This window comes from Dipodomys ordii, unplaced genomic scaffold, assembly GCF_000151885.1.
Source record: "Dipodomys ordii isolate 6190 unplaced genomic scaffold, Dord_2.0 Scaffold5, whole genome shotgun sequence".
NCBI classification, from domain to species: domain Eukaryota; kingdom Metazoa; phylum Chordata; class Mammalia; order Rodentia; family Heteromyidae; genus Dipodomys; species Dipodomys ordii.
This window is the reverse complement of record NW_012267221.1, coordinates 30,623,212-30,641,194: the sequence shown is the minus strand read 5'-3', so window position 1 is coordinate 30,641,194 and position 17,983 is coordinate 30,623,212. Positions and strand designations below refer to the sequence as shown.

At 36.5% G+C, this 17,983-nt stretch overlaps 1 protein-coding gene across 1 annotated transcript in view; it reads left to right on the top strand.

Moving 5' to 3' along the window:
- Window positions 1-17,520, top strand: part of Pde1a (phosphodiesterase 1A, calmodulin-dependent) — a 223,373-nt gene extending 205,853 nt beyond the window's left edge. The window contains exons 14-15 of the mRNA XM_013030653.1: window positions 12,376-12,492; window positions 15,009-17,520. Coding sequence (XP_012886107.1) covers window positions 12,376-12,449 — 74 coding nt within the window. The 3' untranslated portion in view covers window positions 12,450-12,492; window positions 15,009-17,520. The remainder of the gene's footprint in view (window positions 1-12,375; window positions 12,493-15,008) is intronic.
- The last annotated feature ends 463 nt before the right edge of the window (window positions 17,521-17,983 follow it).

Here is a 17,983-nt window from a genome sequence, read left to right as displayed (position 1 = left end):
ATGAGAACTTGACTACACCTTGATTATTTCTTAGTGAGTTAGCTTCTTTATAGATAAAAAAGAAACTTTGCTTTGCTTATGCTGCATGGCTTACACATGTGTGCGGCAGAGGGTAGTGACAACCTGGGCCTGAAAGGAAGACCACAAAGCAAGGACAGCACTGGGTGGGGTGGCAGCCACGTTGCCACAGTTGACTTCAGGCCTGATTCCGTTCCAGGTAAGGATGTCACCAGCACTTGCTGCTCTTTCCTGACTATTTTTTTTGTTTTCGAAGAACAAAACCTTCTTTGGTAATTGTATTTGCCTTCACTAATTTTCAGTGTTGTAGTTGCTTTTGTCTCCCCATCATCCAAACAGGAAGTCCTTTCCCTTCACACTGGCTTGAAAAGAATTAAATAAGTTTATGCTGCTGTAGAATCTGCTTAGAAGTATGGAAGCACTTAGGAGTTACACGGAGCACGATAGGAGTTGGTTGGTACTACTTTAATCATTAGTTCTTATCCATGTCAGAGAAAAGCATAAAGAGATGAAGGGCTACAGAGAGTTTGAAAGTAGAATTGTTAGGTTTAAATGTGGAAATCAAGAAAACAGTCAAGAACAATGTCAGTATATAGAATTATTTCACAGAAAATAGTTTGACATTCCAGCCAAAGATGAAGACATGCATGCCATATTTTTCAGTAATTTAATATGTCTATTTTTATGACCTTCACAAGACAGGTCTAAAATGTTTATATGGATGTTGTTTCTGGGTGTAAAATGAAATGTGAAAAACAAAACAAAACAGTGAACCGGATTCATATAGGGTGGTTTGCTCATATTATTTAATAGCATACAAATGTTGAAAGAAATAAACTAAATATAATCATAGGTATGAATGAGTGACAGTATTGAAAAAACAAAATCTCTGAAATTGAGTGTTGCCATAAAAGGCTAAAAAATGGTCAGCTACAGCAATAGGCTTATGCAACACATATGAAAAACTAAATAATTACAGGAACAGATAATTGGAATGATCCTAGAAGGCAGGATGCATTATTCATTTGGGAATTAATGTTATTTTATTTCTTAAATTGGATGCTGGATAGATATTTCCTTTTAATATTTGTATTATTTTTAAGTAGTTGTGCAAAGCAGTTGCCATTCAAGAAGGCAGTTTCTGAATACAATGTGTCTTGATCAGCGTCACCCCTTTCAACATTCTCAGCCATCTAGATGGACATTAGATTAGATTACACATGCTACATACATTAGTTTCAGTGTAACATGCTTTATGCATGCATTTTTAAATCCAAATTCATGTGGATACAATGTTTTATAATCACAGTTAAAAATTGCAATCAGCTACAAAATGCATCTAACGGGAGTCCATATTTAGATGAACAGCAATCAGATATTTCCATTTTATTTACTACTGCCCTCATTTCTGGTCTTAAAATGACTAGAAGTGAAAGCTTCCTTATTATAACTTCACTGAGATGGAAACAAGCAAGTTCTGTGATGCTTAGTGCTGTGGAATGTAAGTTAAGCATCAAGGCTTTGAAGAGAAGCCCAGATTCTTGGTCAATGTCATTTCAGCTCCCAAGCTGCATTTCATAGATATAGCCATCCCATTAACCCAAGAGCAGCAAAATGTTCTAAATCCTGAGACTCCAGGGGTCATCAATGACATGAAAAGGAGCAAGGGAAGAAGAGTACCAGAATGAAGGGGAAGAGGGAGAAGGCAGACACGAATGCATTGTATATGCCACAGAACTAAGAAAAAGTAAGGGAAGGGGCAGGTCGAAGCAGGGGGGATGTGAAGATACTGAGGGGTTGACACAGCTCAAGATGCATTGTATTTATGTCGAAAAACGAACTTTACAACTTTGGCGGGCGCGCCTGCGGGGGGGGGGCAGATGGGAAGGGATGGGAAGGGGAAACAAAGGAGGAGGCAACAATGCTTGGTAAGAAATGTACTCATTACCTTGCTCGTGTAATTGTAACCTCTCTGTACAGTATTTTCACAATAAAAAAAGATGCATTGTATATACAAATTGCTTTGTTAAATGGCAAAAAAAATGCAATAACTTAAAATTTAAGAAAAGAAAGGAAAGGGTTTGGGTGGGAGGGGTGGGTGAGAATATTAAAAGGGGCGACAGTAATCCAAGAGGCACTATATTCATAGACTGCTCTGTTAAATGGCAAAAAAGAGTAGTTTCACTCCATACATCTTCTCTAAAGCAGCTGGGAAAATTTGTCTTGAAATGCAGCTTGCAGACTCTTGGACATGGAACCTTTATGAATGGTAGCAACACTTCCTCCATCTCCAACGTTCCTTTGGTTAAACTCTGTTTGGAATGAGGAAAGGCCTTCATTATCTACTGCGCACTTTTCAGCATCTGTGTGTTTGCCCCATCTCGCCCCTTTTCTGCAGTCTTTTAGAGCTGACAGGAGACTACATGAAGACCTATGGTTATCCTTGTTAGCAAACCTGTGGCAGGTATGTGAGGATGGTAGTTAGCGTTGCTCCCTTCTGTTCTGTTTCTACCTGTGAAGCCTCAGGCAACACCCTGTCACCTTCCCCAGACGCAGCAGATTGCAATGTCAAAGAGAGCAATATTTTCCCTGATGAAAGTTCATTCCCCAGGGAAAGCAGTCATTCTCATCAGTCCGGCTGTGCTCCAGTCTTGAAGATCGATGCTGCATCTTTGAAAGCAAGGCAGCTAAGGCAGTGAAGGAAGGATCATATTTGCTGAGCTGGTGGCTGGTGAGCTTATAGAAGCCCTAACAACAAGGAAAACATATACAGGAAAGAAACACACGAGATGTGAAGTGCTGTATAACCGTAGCTCATCCACATTAGGGCGTGCCATCTTATACTGTGAGTCACCCCTGCGGCTGGAGTGGCGAGGAGTCCTGCGGGAACTGTTGGCAAGATGTTTGTGTTTAGAGCAGCCCCTGAATGGCAAGCACTAGTAGCCTTCATGAGTCATCCTAGGGTGAATCTTGTCTACCTCGCATCCACCAAGGCTGAGAATCAATCCCACATCCACTTTTCCTTTCTTCTCAAAGAGAATGCACATGTTGGAGGAACAGATATACTCAGACGCCTCTACTCTCTAGACATCCATCTGGAATGGAATGCAGTATATTGCTATGGTTCAGAGTTGTAGTAGGCCACAAGTCGGTGTGGAGAGATTCATGTTACATTTCCCAGCCACAGCACCTGTACTAATGAGATGCTAACATTCCATGTACCTACCTTCCACCTGAAGAGAACAAATGCATCTTATGAGATATTATGATCAAGGTGTGTTGTGCATTTTGGAAATATAGAGCCCAATTTAAGGTCAGCAGCTATGAATGAAGTTTATTACAGTATTTGCAGAGGCTTCCTATGAGTCAGAGCATAAGACATGTACAAACACACACATATGAATACAACTGATGAAACAAAATTTATGGTGGAGTTAGGATTAGGGTAAGAACCAGAATTAGGGCAAGGCCCTTTGATGATTAGGTAAGAGTACATCGGCATCCATTAGAGGAGAGTTGACTCTACTATATGGAAGTCTGACTTAAACGGTAAATATATACAAATGAAATGATATCACCTTATAGTATGTTGCATATTTGTCTTCGTTAGTTAAAAGATCTTTTAAAACATCTACTGGCAATAGGGAAAACATTTAATGGCAAAGGGGAAAACTAATTGCATGGAACAGTCTCTAAACTTTATCTTCTTGTTCTATGTCTGTACTTGTCACTTGTTCATATTTTACTTTGCAAATATGAGTAATGACTGCAAGACAACACAGAAGTTTTATGGTAAGAAATATGGAATTGGAAATTTAAGCAATATACAGGGGGAATGGGGAAGAGAGAAGATAAGTTGGTGCCTTACTGTTAACAGAGATGCTGGATTCTTAAACTGAAGACTTTGGTACAAGGCAGGAAATGACTCTGGGACAGTTCTCACATCTAGGTACCCTCATCCAGTAAGAGTGTTATGTATAACCAGAATTTTCCTGGGCTCCTATGCCCTGCTTGCAGAGTGACCAGGTTCTAGATGTTCTCATAACCCCAATGGTTAACCCAGTTTCAAGAACATTAGAAATTTTGGTATCTTGACTTTGTTGCTTGAGGAGATCATAAATAGCCTCAGTTGTACCTACACATCTCTGTTCTATCTCTAGACCCTTTAGGCTTACAGTATACCTTTCCTTTCTCTGTTCCCACACTACTACCTCTAAAATCCCCTCAGTTACGATTTAGTTCTGGCTCAAATTTAATCAACCAAACAAAAATCTGATGTGTCCCAACATGGTTTATATAATACTTTGGGGCCTCCTGTGTGATCATAGTTGGATTATGATTTTCAACTTTATTGGTATCTCTATAAAATATTTAATTTCTCATTACTCTCAGGACATCTAGCACAGTGCCTAGGATTACCTCTGTAATCAGAAAGAATTACTGATGAATTAGATGTTTTGTTGTATCTTTATAGTAGTTGAGATGATATTAAATATATATTAATATTGTAGTTAGATTTGTTTATTTAAAATTATGTCTCTTGCTGGAAAGCTAATAAATATATTCTCAGTGAGAATAAGAACTATAATGTGACTATAAATCTACCAGTAAACACACTGGCTGGTAAAAGACAAAAAATACACTTGAACATGATAAATTATACAGGTCTCTAGAGATTCACACAGTGAGATCAAAGGAGGATATTCTTAGGAGAGGATCAGGAAGGCTCAATAGCTATGTGCATATGATCATATTAAATGATATTTATCTAAATGAACTCCAAGAAACATTAGCAAGAGGTTGTATTCCTCTTTGTTGCAGTTTTTGCTTTTTTTTTTTTTTTACTGTTGTCTAGTATATAAATGTATCTGTTTAGGGGAGGGTAATGGGAGCACGGGACAAGGATGAATGCAGCAGTTATACGCATTAAGCACTATGTTGAAAATAAACTACAATTTGTGGGTGGGTTCAGGAGGGAAAACAAACATGAGAACAGAGGAAGAGGCAACAGTGTTCAAAAAGAAATGTACTCATCACTTGACTTAGGTAACTATAACCCCTCTGTACATAACCTTTACAATAACAATAATAAAACAGTATCAGACTTAAAAGCATCAATGAAAAGAACTTTAACATAGGTTCCTTTCTTTTTTCTTTTTTTTTGGGGGGGGGTCCAGTGGTGAGGCCTGAACTCTGGGTCTGGGCACTGTCCTTCAGCTCTTCAGCTCAAGGCTAGCGCTCTACCACTTGAGACACAGCACCACTTCTGGCTTTTTTCTGTTTGCTTATGTAGTGCTGAGGAATCAAACCCAGAGCCTCAGGTATGCAAGGCAAGCGCTCTACCACTGAGCCACCTTTCCAGCCCACAAATAGGTTCCTTTCGTTGCCTGAAAAAATAAAAAATGACACTAGAAATCTTTCTCACAAAACTACTGGTAGAATATTAACATTTTAAAAGATTAATGTTATAATGTGATAGTTCCCATGTAATAAATTGTGATCTATCACTATTCATGCTTAGTCAGCTTTTCAGGACTGTGACAAAATGCCCGTAAGTAAACCACTCAGAGAGGAAGGGTGTATCTGGGCTGGCTTTCAGAGGTTTCAGTGTGTGGTGGGATGCCTCCACCTGCAATGGGCCTGTGGTAAGGAGGAGCATGGAGGCAAGGGCCTGCGGCAGAAGAGGATACAGCCTCATGGAAGAATAATAGAGAGAAAGGATCTAGGCACAAGATATATGGGCATGTCATATCCTTAATTAAAATTGATACATTGCTATTTATATACTAATTACCCTTATTGGATGGAAAAGCATTCCAAGATGCTCAGTAGGTACCTGAAAGAACACATAGAACCTAATCTAAATATCTTTCTCTCTCTCTCTATATATATATGACAGAAAACACATACACTTTGTCTCTCTGAGCCTGACTTATTTCACTCAATCTGCTTTTTTCCAGGTACATACAGTATAGTATTATTTCCACTGATAGATGGATGAACGTCCATTGTATGTGTGTGTCACTTTTTTCAAAATCTACTTGTTGGTAACAGGACATCTGGGCTGTTCTAGGAATTGGCCACGGTGCCTAGTGATACAATACACATGCATATACAGGTAGCTTTATTTTGACTTTAAGTCTTTTGGAAAAGTGCCCGATAATAGTCTATTTTAAGCTCTGAAGAATCTGTGTATTGCTTTTCATTGTGCTTGCACTTATGTATGCATTCCACTAATAACACCATTTGTGTTATTTGTATTTTTTATTTTCAAGGTGATGTACAGAGAGGTTACAGTTACATAAGCAAGGTAATAAGTACATTTCTTGTCAAACTTGTTACCTCTTCCCTAATTGTTCTCCGACTTTCCCTCCCCCACCCAAGTTGTACAGATCATTTCCAACATATTGTCTTGTGAATATTGATGTTGCATTGGTTCCCCCCCATTGACCTTTGTCTCACCATTCAGTTCTTCCTCTTCCCTATGTGATTTTGGTACCCTGGTATATATGTTATTTGTATTCTTGATGATGGCCATTTTAGTTGGAGTGACAAGGAATCTCAATGATGTTTTTACTTACGTTGCTTTCATATCCAGGGATGTTGAGCTTTTCTTTATGTATTTTGACTATTTTTACTTCTGTCTACTTAGTGTGTACTTAGCTCATTTGCCCATTTGTTCAATTGGTTATTGAATCGGTATTTTTTAGCTCCTATATATTCTGGTTGTTAGACTCTTGTCCAGTATATAGCTGGGAAAGACCTCCAATCCTGTATGCTTCATTTTTAGCTTAGCAAATACATCCTCCACTGTGCAGAAACTTTTTAGCTTGTTGCCATCCCATTCGTCAATACTCTGTCCTATTTGCTAAGACTCTGGAATTGCACTCAAGAAGTTCCTGCCTGTGTCAATAAGATCTAATGTTTCTCCTACTCCTTCCTGTAGTAGTTTCATTTATATTGAGGTCTTTAATCCACTTTGAAATTATATTAGTACAAGATGACAGACAGGAATCCAATTTTACTCTTCTGCCTATGGACTTCCAATTTTCCCAACATCATATGTTGAAAAGTCTTTCATTAGTCCAAATTATACTTTTGGCTTCTTTGTCATAAAATAATAGCTCTAGGTTTGTGGTACATTTCTGGGTCTTCTAGACTGTTCCATTACTTTTTAGGTCTGTATTTTTGGTTTTGGATTTTGTTTGTGTAGGTGTGTGTGTGGTGTGTGGTGTGTGTGTGTGTGTGTGTGTGTGTGTGTGTGTGTGTGTGTGTGTGCCAGTAGCAAGTATTTTGTTACTAGGACTCTGTAGTAAAATTTGATGTATGAAATTGTGAAAACTTTAGCATTGTTGTTTTTGCTCGTTTGCTTTGTTTCTCCAAGGCCTTTTGGAATTTTGGGTTGCTTTATCTATCTCTGACATTGGGACTTTGGTGGGTATTGCACTGAATTTGTAGATCGTCTTTGACTCTATGGCCATTTTCACAATAATTCTGCCAACCCATGAGCATGGAGCTGTTTCTACCGCTTGGTGTCTTCTTCAATCTCTTTCAAAGTTTTATTGTTTTTATAATAGATGCCCTTCACTTTCTTGGTTATGCTTACTCCTAGATATTTTATTTTATTTTTATTCATTTTATTAAGACCATTGTAAATGGAATTGTTCTCCTAATTTCCCTTTCCATCTTCTCATGAAATTGACAAATTTATAATAGGGTAGCTCCATCTACCTAGTGAATTGCTGTGTGGTGAATCAATCTTAATGAAAAATGATTTTCATCAGCTTTCCAATCTTAATTTATCCATTAAGATAAACTTTAGAGTGGATCTTTCAAGTACCTTTTAAAGTCATCAAGTTTAGTGCATGAGAAAATGAAGGGATGCAACTGGCTTATTCTGAATTCTTAATATTTCTGCCTACTCCATAAAGCTGTGAGTGAACTGCCTATATATAATTTTTATTTTCTTTTTTAATAAGTTTTTATTGTGAAAATACTGTACAGAGGGGTTACAGTTGCATGAGCAAGGTAATGAGTACATCTCTTATCAAGCATTGTTGCCTCCTCCTTTGTTTTTCCCCTACCATCCCTTCCCTCCCATCTCCACAACTACTTCTCCATCCCCCCCCCACCTAAATTGTAAAGTTGGTTTTTCAACATAGCATCTTGTACATCTCATTGTTGCAATGGGTCCACCTGTATCCCTATTTAAACATTTTGTTTTTTCCCTTCCCCTCCTCAAATTATACTGACATCAAACACAGTAAAAACAGGGGTTATACCGTGGGGGAGGAACATACAAAGCAACAAAAAAAATTACATGGTACCTTATAAGTACATTAGACACAATAGCAAGAAAGAAACAAAAAAAACCACATGTGTCCTTATCTTGGGGTTCATTTCACTTAACTTCATCTGGTCATATGTGCATAGCTTTTAAATAATTGCCTTTACCTTTTCTTGGAACAGACCTTTTTAGGTAAAGAAAATGACTCTTTAAAGAAAGAAATACTGTCCTGTAGCCCAAGATAGTCTCAAAAAGAAGACCCAGCCAATTCAGTAAATTTGTGTGTACATAATGTCTGTATTTTGTTCCTTCAAATAAAACATTACAAAAAGTGAAGGGAAAGGTACAGCACCACCAAATCCTCTTCTGGTTGGATTTATTACATAAGCCTTCAAAAAACATGGTGATCGCATCCTAAAACTTTATTACCATATTTTCTTCAGAAAATAGGCAAGGACCATACTTCATCATGTAATTGATGGCAGGTGATTTGGGATGGCTTGCAGTGAATTTGATTCATATTAGGAAAATGTTAGTGATAGAAATGAGAGATGTACACTCTAAGGACTACCTGATAATGGATCTTTATCACTCTGGACATGAGGTTCACTCAGAAGGCTTTCATAATGTTGTATTACCCTTCTGTGTTAGGCTTCTTTAAAAGAGAATTAGTAAGTTTGTAGCAAAGGAAAACCCAGGAACCATGAGAAATAGAAGTCTCATCAACTAACGTCAGTTCAACAAGATTGCAATACAGTTTTAATGCTAGCTTCATGGATAATAGAGAAGCTACTCATGTTAAGTAACTTCACTTCAATCATGGGAGTACTCAGACTTCATAGATCAAAGGTATCAGCACTTTCCAGAATCCTGGCTGAAGGTTATAGATCAATAAAATGTTTTGTAGCTAATTGCTTAAAGTGATTTCATTTTAACTCATAAATTTACAAGGTTATTTTCCTCCCACAAGATCAATTTAAACCCATAAGAATTTCCAAAAGTAGCAATTTCTTCCACCACTACTTTCAAAAACCACAAATAGATGAAATTGCCTTACACAACTTCTCCTCGTTGATGGAAAGAGTAGATACGAACATTTACATAGGAAAGAAACAAGTAACATGGAATGAATTGTATAAAGCCACAAGTGTCTCCCATCCCAGGTAAAAGATGGCTACCTAATATGGGATTGATTTCTATCTGTCTGAGTTTTGGAACCTAATTAGCCCTCCACCATTTGGTAGCCTAAACCCAAGAGATAATATAAGCAGTCAGTGCAAGAATAAAAAATTTACTTGCCATTTTGAATCTGTACAGTGAATTGAACTCAATTCATTGTACAGACAATTCATTGTACAGATTTGTCAGACAGTATTTGCAAATATTATCAGGAACAACACAACTCTGATGAAATTTTGGATCATGACCATGATCAACATTTACTTTTCTTTTTTTACATCCTTTTTAAAAATTATATTATATTTTATTTTATTGTAAAGGTGATGTACAGAGAGGTTGCAGTTACATAAGTCAGGGAATGAGTATATTTCTTGTTAGTGCTACCCCTCTCTCGTTTTGTTCTCATTTTCCGTCCCCTGACTCCCCTCCTATGATCAGCATTTTCTGAATCTTCCTTCTAAACAGGTACCACATGGTAAAGACATATTCAGGTTGGTATTGACTGTAAGTGGGTTTAGTTTTAAAAATGGGAAAAAATGGCAAATGATGTATGGACATATTTTCCTGTCTCTTCCCTTTTCATCCTAGTTAGAAGGTGAACAAGAAAAGTGCTTCCCACTGAAAATGTGTTGGCTATTTAATACTAACAGTATTGCCTCTAGAAAGTTGGGATATTTTGGTCTCTGGTTTAAAAATATTGCTCTTTCTATGTCGAGTCTCAAGGGAAAGAAGAAAAGAAAAACTCATAATAATACACCACTTACAAAAAATAGTTTCTTCCCCAAACAATAATTAAATCACATCCAAGAATAGTTCTGTACATGTAATTAGAAGGCAACATATTAAATATTATGGCCAACTTTTATGCTGAGAGTTTTACAACATTAAGAAAGTATCTTTCTTCAGAACTGTAGCATTTTATTGATTTTTAAGGGCACACACAGTGTTGCTGAGCAATTTCAAGCCAGATTGTTTAGGACACACTAAATTAGAGCTCTTGGTAAATCCTCTTAATTTATGGAAGACTTTACAGTTAACTTTACAGTTAACTTGGGTAATATTACTTGTAAGTCAGTCAGTATTTCATAAAGATGAAACTTATATCATTTCAACCAATCATTCTGCCAGAAAAAATGATTTCCATTGTTTAATCCATCAAAAATTATTCTTGATGATCTTCAGAGCCCAAGAGAAACAGCCATACAGTTTAGAAATCCACGTGATTTTATTTTTACTTTTTGGAGCTATTGAGGTGATCTTAGGGTCTGTCCTCTACTACTCGAGCCCTCTTTTTGCTGCTATTTTTTTAGATAGAGTCTCCTTTCCCATCATTGCTGGAATCACAGGCCCAACTCACTAACTGCATCTAGCTTCTTTTTATGGAGATGGAGCCTGTGGACATTTCTGCCTGGGCTGGCCTGAAACCATGATATTCCAAGCCACAGAGTCTGAGGGGGCCTGGAAATTAGGTACATGCCACCGTATCCAGCTATGGTTTAACAAGAGTCTTGGAAACTTTTCTACCCTAGCAGTCTCAACCCTGTTGATTTCAGTCTCCCAAGTAGCCAGGATTACAGGCATGAGCCACTGGGAGTTGGATTCAAGAATTTTTCAATCATGGGTCCCTCTTGTAGTCTGGTAAAAATCTATAGCTACAAGATGTTTATTATCTAAGAATGATAAGAAAATTATGAGACTACTTGACATTTTGATGCTAAAACAGATGATTACCTCACAGAGTATATTTTTATTATTTTTATATTATTTTATTTGTGCTGATCCTGAGGTTTGAAATTAGGGCCTGAGATCTATCCCTGTGCATTTATTCTCAAGGCTAGTTCTACCATTTGAGTTAGTTACAGCTCTTCTTCTGGCTTTTTGCTGGTTAATCAAGGACTTTTCTGCCCAGACTGCAATTCAAACTGCAGTTCTCAGATCTCAGCCTGCTGGGTAGGCAGGATTACAGGCATGAGACACTGGGTTCTGGATTCATTAGGTATATTTTAAAAAGACAATAGGTGAGACTGTAATAATAATAAAAATCACAAATAACATTTGCTTTGTGATTTTTCCTTATAAATTATATATGCTTGCTAATTATACAACTTCAGTAAAAACTTCCTTCAACTGAGTTTTCACAGTCTCACAATATACGTTGGAAGAATTGTCTCAGAGTTAACTCCTGAAAAGTATAATTGCTAAAATATTCTCAATCAAATTTCAGACAAAAAAGCCTTCTTTCATATATAAATAGTTTTTAAATTAGTAAGGTATTTTCAGTAATTGACTCAACAATTTAATTTCTAATTATTTTGTTAAATTTATATCTTGTATAATAAGATTCTTATCTGAACATTTTGTTTTATCATTTCAATTTTGACTAATCCTCTACAACTTTATAATGGTGATCCATCTTCTACAATTTCTCAAGAAGTACTAGAATATTTTCTATGCTAATGTTTTACTATTCTATGAGACGTATATTGAACTTGAGTGGTTCTAAGATCATAAATTCCATTAGTTTCTTACAGCAGATTATTTTAGTTGAAATATTTCTAATCTCTTCTCATTTGTTTTAATTTGTTTTATATTCATTGAAACTCATCAGTGATAAAGGTACTGATCATTGGAGCTTTTTAAAGAATTCATTTTTATTAACAATATTGAGGAAAACTCAGAATAATTTCACACATGATTTAATAAACATCTAAATATATCTGTGTAATTCGTTTGCATATTCCTAGACTAAATTATAGTTTCAGATGTTAACTGATCACCAGAAAATTATTTTATCCAGTCTTCAACATTGTACCAGTTGCGGAATCTCCCAACCTCATCTGAATCATGTTCAAAGACTAATTTTTGTCTTGTCTCTTTTATTTTATTTTTAGGTGAGCCTGATCTTCATAAGAGCACAGAAGATTCAGTAAATGCCGAAGAAAAGCAAGCTGACACACATCCATAGATACTAAATACCTTAAAAGCTTCTGTCATTTTAAATGTGAAAGGTAATTGATTTTATTGACAACAAACCCAGTTTCTTCCTTTTTTTGTTAATTGTGAAAATACCGTACAGAGGGGTTACAATTACATGGACAAGGTAATGAGTACATTTCTTATCAAGCATTGTTGCCTCCTCCTTTGTTTCCCCTTCCTATCCTTTCTCCTCTCCCCTCCCCTCCCCTTCCCACTTCCCAGTCCCCCACTCTCCAGCCAAAATTGTGAAGTTCGCTTTTGATGTAATGTCTTATACATCTCATTGTTGCAATGGGTCCACCTGTATCCCTATCTAAACAATTTGTTTTTTTCCCTTCCCTTCCACAAATTATACCAATATCAAGTACAGTGAAAACAGGGGTTATACCGTGAGGGAGGGACATACAAAGCAACAAAGAAATCATCTTATAAATATGTTAAAAACAATCACAAGAAAGAAAAAACATTTGAGTCCTTATCTTGGGGAACAAACCCAATTTCTAAAATGAGTGGTTGTTAGAGTATCCTTAGAAGTAAAGTTATCATACCTAGATTGTGTGTATGTGTTTGTGTGTGTGTGTGTGTGTGTGTGTGTGTGTGTGTGTGTGTGTGTGTGTGTGTGTGTGTGTGCTAGTTCTGGGGCTTGAATTCAGTGCATGGGTACTATCACATAGTTTTTTCAATCAAGATTGTGTTCTATGACTTAAACAAGACCTTTGCTTCTAGCTTTTCTTTTTTTCCTGTTTCATTGAATATAAGAGCCTCAGAACTTTCCTGCCTGGGCTGGCTTTGAACTATGATCCTCAGATCTCAGCTTTCTGAGTAGCTAATATTACTGATGCAAATTATCAGTACCCAATGTTAGAATATTTTTTTAAAAAGATTTTTTTATCTTTGATCTTCTGTGGTAAAACTTTAACAGATACACTTTAAATATAAATAAAAATGCATTTACTGAAGCTAATATTTTAATCTTAAAGAGAATAAACTCTTGTATATAGGTGGGTTATTTCTTTTTCTTTTTCATGCAGAAAATACAACTGTTTCACATTGGTTTCGGTGTTTCATGTAGGAAATATGAATATGTATGCCTGCTGATATATTGGACACAGCATATGATACAAAACGAATACTATATTCACTACTATTTGTAGATATATGTGTTATGGGTTCAATTTCTAAGACTTGCCTTCAGTCTACCAAATTATTAACAGAGAATGATGCCTTAGAGTTCTAAATTTTAATACATTTATATTTATGTCTATTAAAATTGAAAAACACGATCTTGAGTCTAACAAAGAGGAATAGGCAGAAAGGAGAGGTGTACATGTTCAGTGAAGATGCTTTAATATCTCCTAGAAACAATAACAGGTAAGAAACAAAACCCAAGTTCTCCACTAGACCTTGATGTTAGGGTAGCAATGAGGACAAGGTAAGATGCCGAGGGTACCAAACCAGACCTTTTCAGTGTTATCATCACCTTTTCAACTCTGGGCATTAAAGAGTTCAAGTGTGATATGCTTTTGAGATAATTTCTTCTGCAGTATCCTTGACTTACAAGGACACATATATGACTGTAACTATGGTAAACATCTTACATGTGTTATCACAGTCTTTCCAACAATTTCATAGCCAGAGGTTTTAATTTCTGTTTTATATATGAAGCTTTGAAAGAAATAAAGCCATAAAGTGGTTCTTCAGCAACTAACACTCATCTCCAATTTATTAATTATAACATAGTCTCATATTTCCTCTTCATATTGTCCATCTAGATTATCCATTTATAATCTTTGAAAATCCAGGCATTTCAGAAGTCTCCTTGGGTGCTGGGCATACAGTATAAGCCCTTGAAATATATTTTAGGAAAAGCAAAGATGTTCACAAATAAATCATTAGAAAAGTGAGCAACATGAAATTAAGCACACTTCTTTCCTAAGGAATATCTAAGCCAGAATATTCTATACTTTAAGAAATAAAAATAATACCACATACAGTAGCATTTTTCTTTTTCTCCCTTCCTTCCTTCCTTCCTTCCTTCCTTCCTTCTTTTCTTCCTTCCTTCTTTCCTTCCTTCCTTCCTTCCTTCTTTTCTTCCTTCCTTCTTTCCTTCCTTCCTTCCTTCCTTCCTTCCTTCCTTCCTTCCTTCCCTAACTCTCATCTTCTCTCTCTCTCCCTTTCTCTCTCTCTCTCCCTCCCTCCCTCGCCCCCCTTCTCTCTCCCTCTCATTCATTATTTTTTATGACAGTCTTAAGTCTTGAACTCAGGGCCTGGGCGCTGTCCTTAAGTTTCTTTTGCTCAAGGTAGCACCATTTGAGCCACAGTGCCACTTTCAGCTTTTAGGATGGTTTTGTGGATGTTAGAGTCTGACAGACACTCCTGAAGGTGCTGGCTTCAAACCATGAAAATTTCAAGGATATGAAACAGAGTGATTACTATGGTCAATTTGTTGTCCCAGAAATATCTTAAACTTGCTCCTGTTACCTAACTGGAACTTTGAATCCTCTACCATCAACCCCAGTCCTTTCTCTGATATTTCTTTTTATTTCAGGATAATGAAAGCGGCATGGCAAACACTGAAACCCTGGACTTTCCACAAAAACTCTATTCTTCTCTTTCAAACATACAATTGGCTCAGGCCATTTCAAGGAATAAGGACATAAATTTGAAGTTAGTAACTGGCCAAATACGTTCTCTCAACTTGTGATTGGAGTTTTTGGTCAGCACTTCTACTATTGTTTTTACCTCCATAATTTGGCCTTCTTCTACCATGCCAGATAAATTTTGAAGACACACGTTGGAAGTTACAAAGTTTTCACCACTTTTAACCCATCATAGTGACTGTACAATACATGTACAGATGGAACAGTTTAAAATATACTTCTGGTACTGTCCTATACAGAATGCTGTAACTATTAAATTTCTGAGGTCTTCAGTAAAAGAACAACAGAAAAATTAAGAAAAAGAATCGTTTTTTTCCAAGATGAGGAAACAGGCTATTGAAAGTATCTTTATTTTGAATTCATGGGAACAAAATAAGAGTTGCGGCTGCTCGGTTGCTGTTTTTGACATCTCAAGGCAACAGTGATGCATCATAGCTGTGGCCCAGTGAATTAATGGACATCTCATTGTAATTCTCAAGCTGGGAAGCAGTCCTGCAATCTTTATCTGTGACCTTCTCCTGCGACCAGCAGATCACCTTGTGTCTGTCCTGGGCTTTCATCACCTACATGATTATGGTCACAGCACAAGCCACATAATCATCAGTCCACCATTACAAGGAGCATTAGCCATTTTTGAAGACAGAGACAAAGTGAGAATGGAATTTTTTTCTGGGGTGCTGATCCCATTTTGATGCAAAAAAGTTATATTTCATAGGACAGGGCATAAAAATGAGAAGTATATGTGTATGTGTGCTTATGTATTGTGTGCGTGTGTGCATGAGCAAAACTGTTTGTGGAAATGGAAGCCAATACTTTCCTGTCTAGAAAATTATTATTTGTGTGAGTTTTTTACTAACAGAACAAAACTCCAGTCTCAGAGGGCTTGCTTCCTTGTCCCTTTTGCTGAGCATGTGCTAAATCGTTCCCTTGCCCAGACTGAGTAACTACCCGTACTTCTTTAAGTAACAAGAAAAATCAAGTACAATTGGTGTGGTAGGTTTTCAATGTAAAATAAAATAATTCTGAGAGTAAGTACATTTGTTCTCATCAAAGGTAGGCCTTGCTTGGGTGGGGTAAACAGAGACCAGCCATCAGTTCAATGAAGGAAGTTCAATAAAGAAGGAAGTAGGCCCAACCGATCCTCATGAGTTGCCTCTTATACTGCCTTCCTTCCCAGGTCCCATGATGCTAAGCAATATTTTAGAGACAGATAAAACCAGAAGCTTTTAAGACTGAGTGGTGAGATTCTTTTCATGTGTAAGCCATATTCAGGTATGCATATTCAAGTATGCATCATTGTAATTTAAGATACATTTTGTGTGTACACTAAATAAACTGCGTTTAAATGTTCTGTGAATAAAATCCTTAGCTTTAGTTGCATCTGAATCTTGTGCAGAGCACAGCTAAGTCATTGAATTGTATCATAGACATAACAACACAATTGATATTTTAAATGTAAGCAGTAAAGATGGATCTATTAAAATGTGGTGGGGAAAATTTATAGAAATATATTACATGGTGACTTTTCTGCCCTTTAAAACAGACTTTTTATTTCTATATTAATGGAGAAACTGTAACTATTGCCTTTGGTGTCTTTTTAAAGACCAAGCTATTGGCCATCTAGAAAATGTTCTGTATTTAAAACAGAGTGTATCTTGGAAGTCGGATTCCTTTTGTTGCTGTTTGAGCCAGTGGTCTTTCTGTGACTGTACACACTCCTGAGAGGAATAAATTGAAACACGGCTTCTCAAATGGCATAGAAACACATTCACTTTGTTGTTATGTATATTTTATGATCTCTGTACTTTGTTATAAAAATATAGAGGAATACAAGAGTTCATAAATTCCTACTTTGGGGCTTTAGTCTAATTTTCTGGTTCTGTGACTCAGAGTGCAATAACTGAACTTGTGGGAGTGGGGAAAAGACCTTACTTCTTCAGTTGTCACTCAGCTTGACACATAGATTATGTTCCTGATACTCTTCTCTTTTCTGTCTTCCACATTACTTATCTTCTTTTTTCTTCTTCCTCCTCATTCTATCTTTCCTTTTCTCTGTAAAAGACAGCTATTCTTGGCATTTATTAGCAAGAAGTTATACTGAAGTTTGCCTGTGCCCATGGCTTCAGCAGACACAAACATTGAGTTGTTCTGAAAAGACACTGCAGGCTTTGGTTTGCTTTTCTTAAGAATCCTACTTTGCAATTCCATCCACAGCTACCACATATATCTGTATCTCTCTCTTTATGTATATATTGCCCTTTCCTTTAACTAGAACTTCTTTTATTTAATTTTTAACATGATTACAATTCTTGTGTTTTTATTACGCTGTAATTTTCTTATGCTGTAATTCTCAGTATTTCCTATTATATATGATTGCTAAATAAATCATTTGATGGAAAATATCATGGCTTATTTGGTATTTGGTATCATCTGTTTTGGTAGGATGTTGGAAAGTTGAAGAAAAAGTGGGGAAAGAATAGAAATAAATCAAATGAAAAATTGATAAGAATTTTGTCAAAAGGTGATTTTTACTGTATTAAAGAAATGTACCTTACATATTTTCTATTATACTCTTTTCTTGCCTGAAAAGATGATGTAAGTAAGTATGGAAATTTGAGACTTTTCGTCTAACAACTTCAAGTCCATTTTTACATAAGTACAAGGAATATAGAGACTACATTTTCCTATCCCTTTTCAATCTATTCGTCTGTCCCCGTGCTTCTTTACCTCCCCGACCCTTGACAAAAATGCTTCCGCTTCCTGGTATTCATTTGGTTAAATTGTTAGTTGTTCAGGGGAATTAGACTGCTGGACTCCTTTCCTGTGTCTATTACCTTTACTGAATGCAAACTCATAGTGTTTG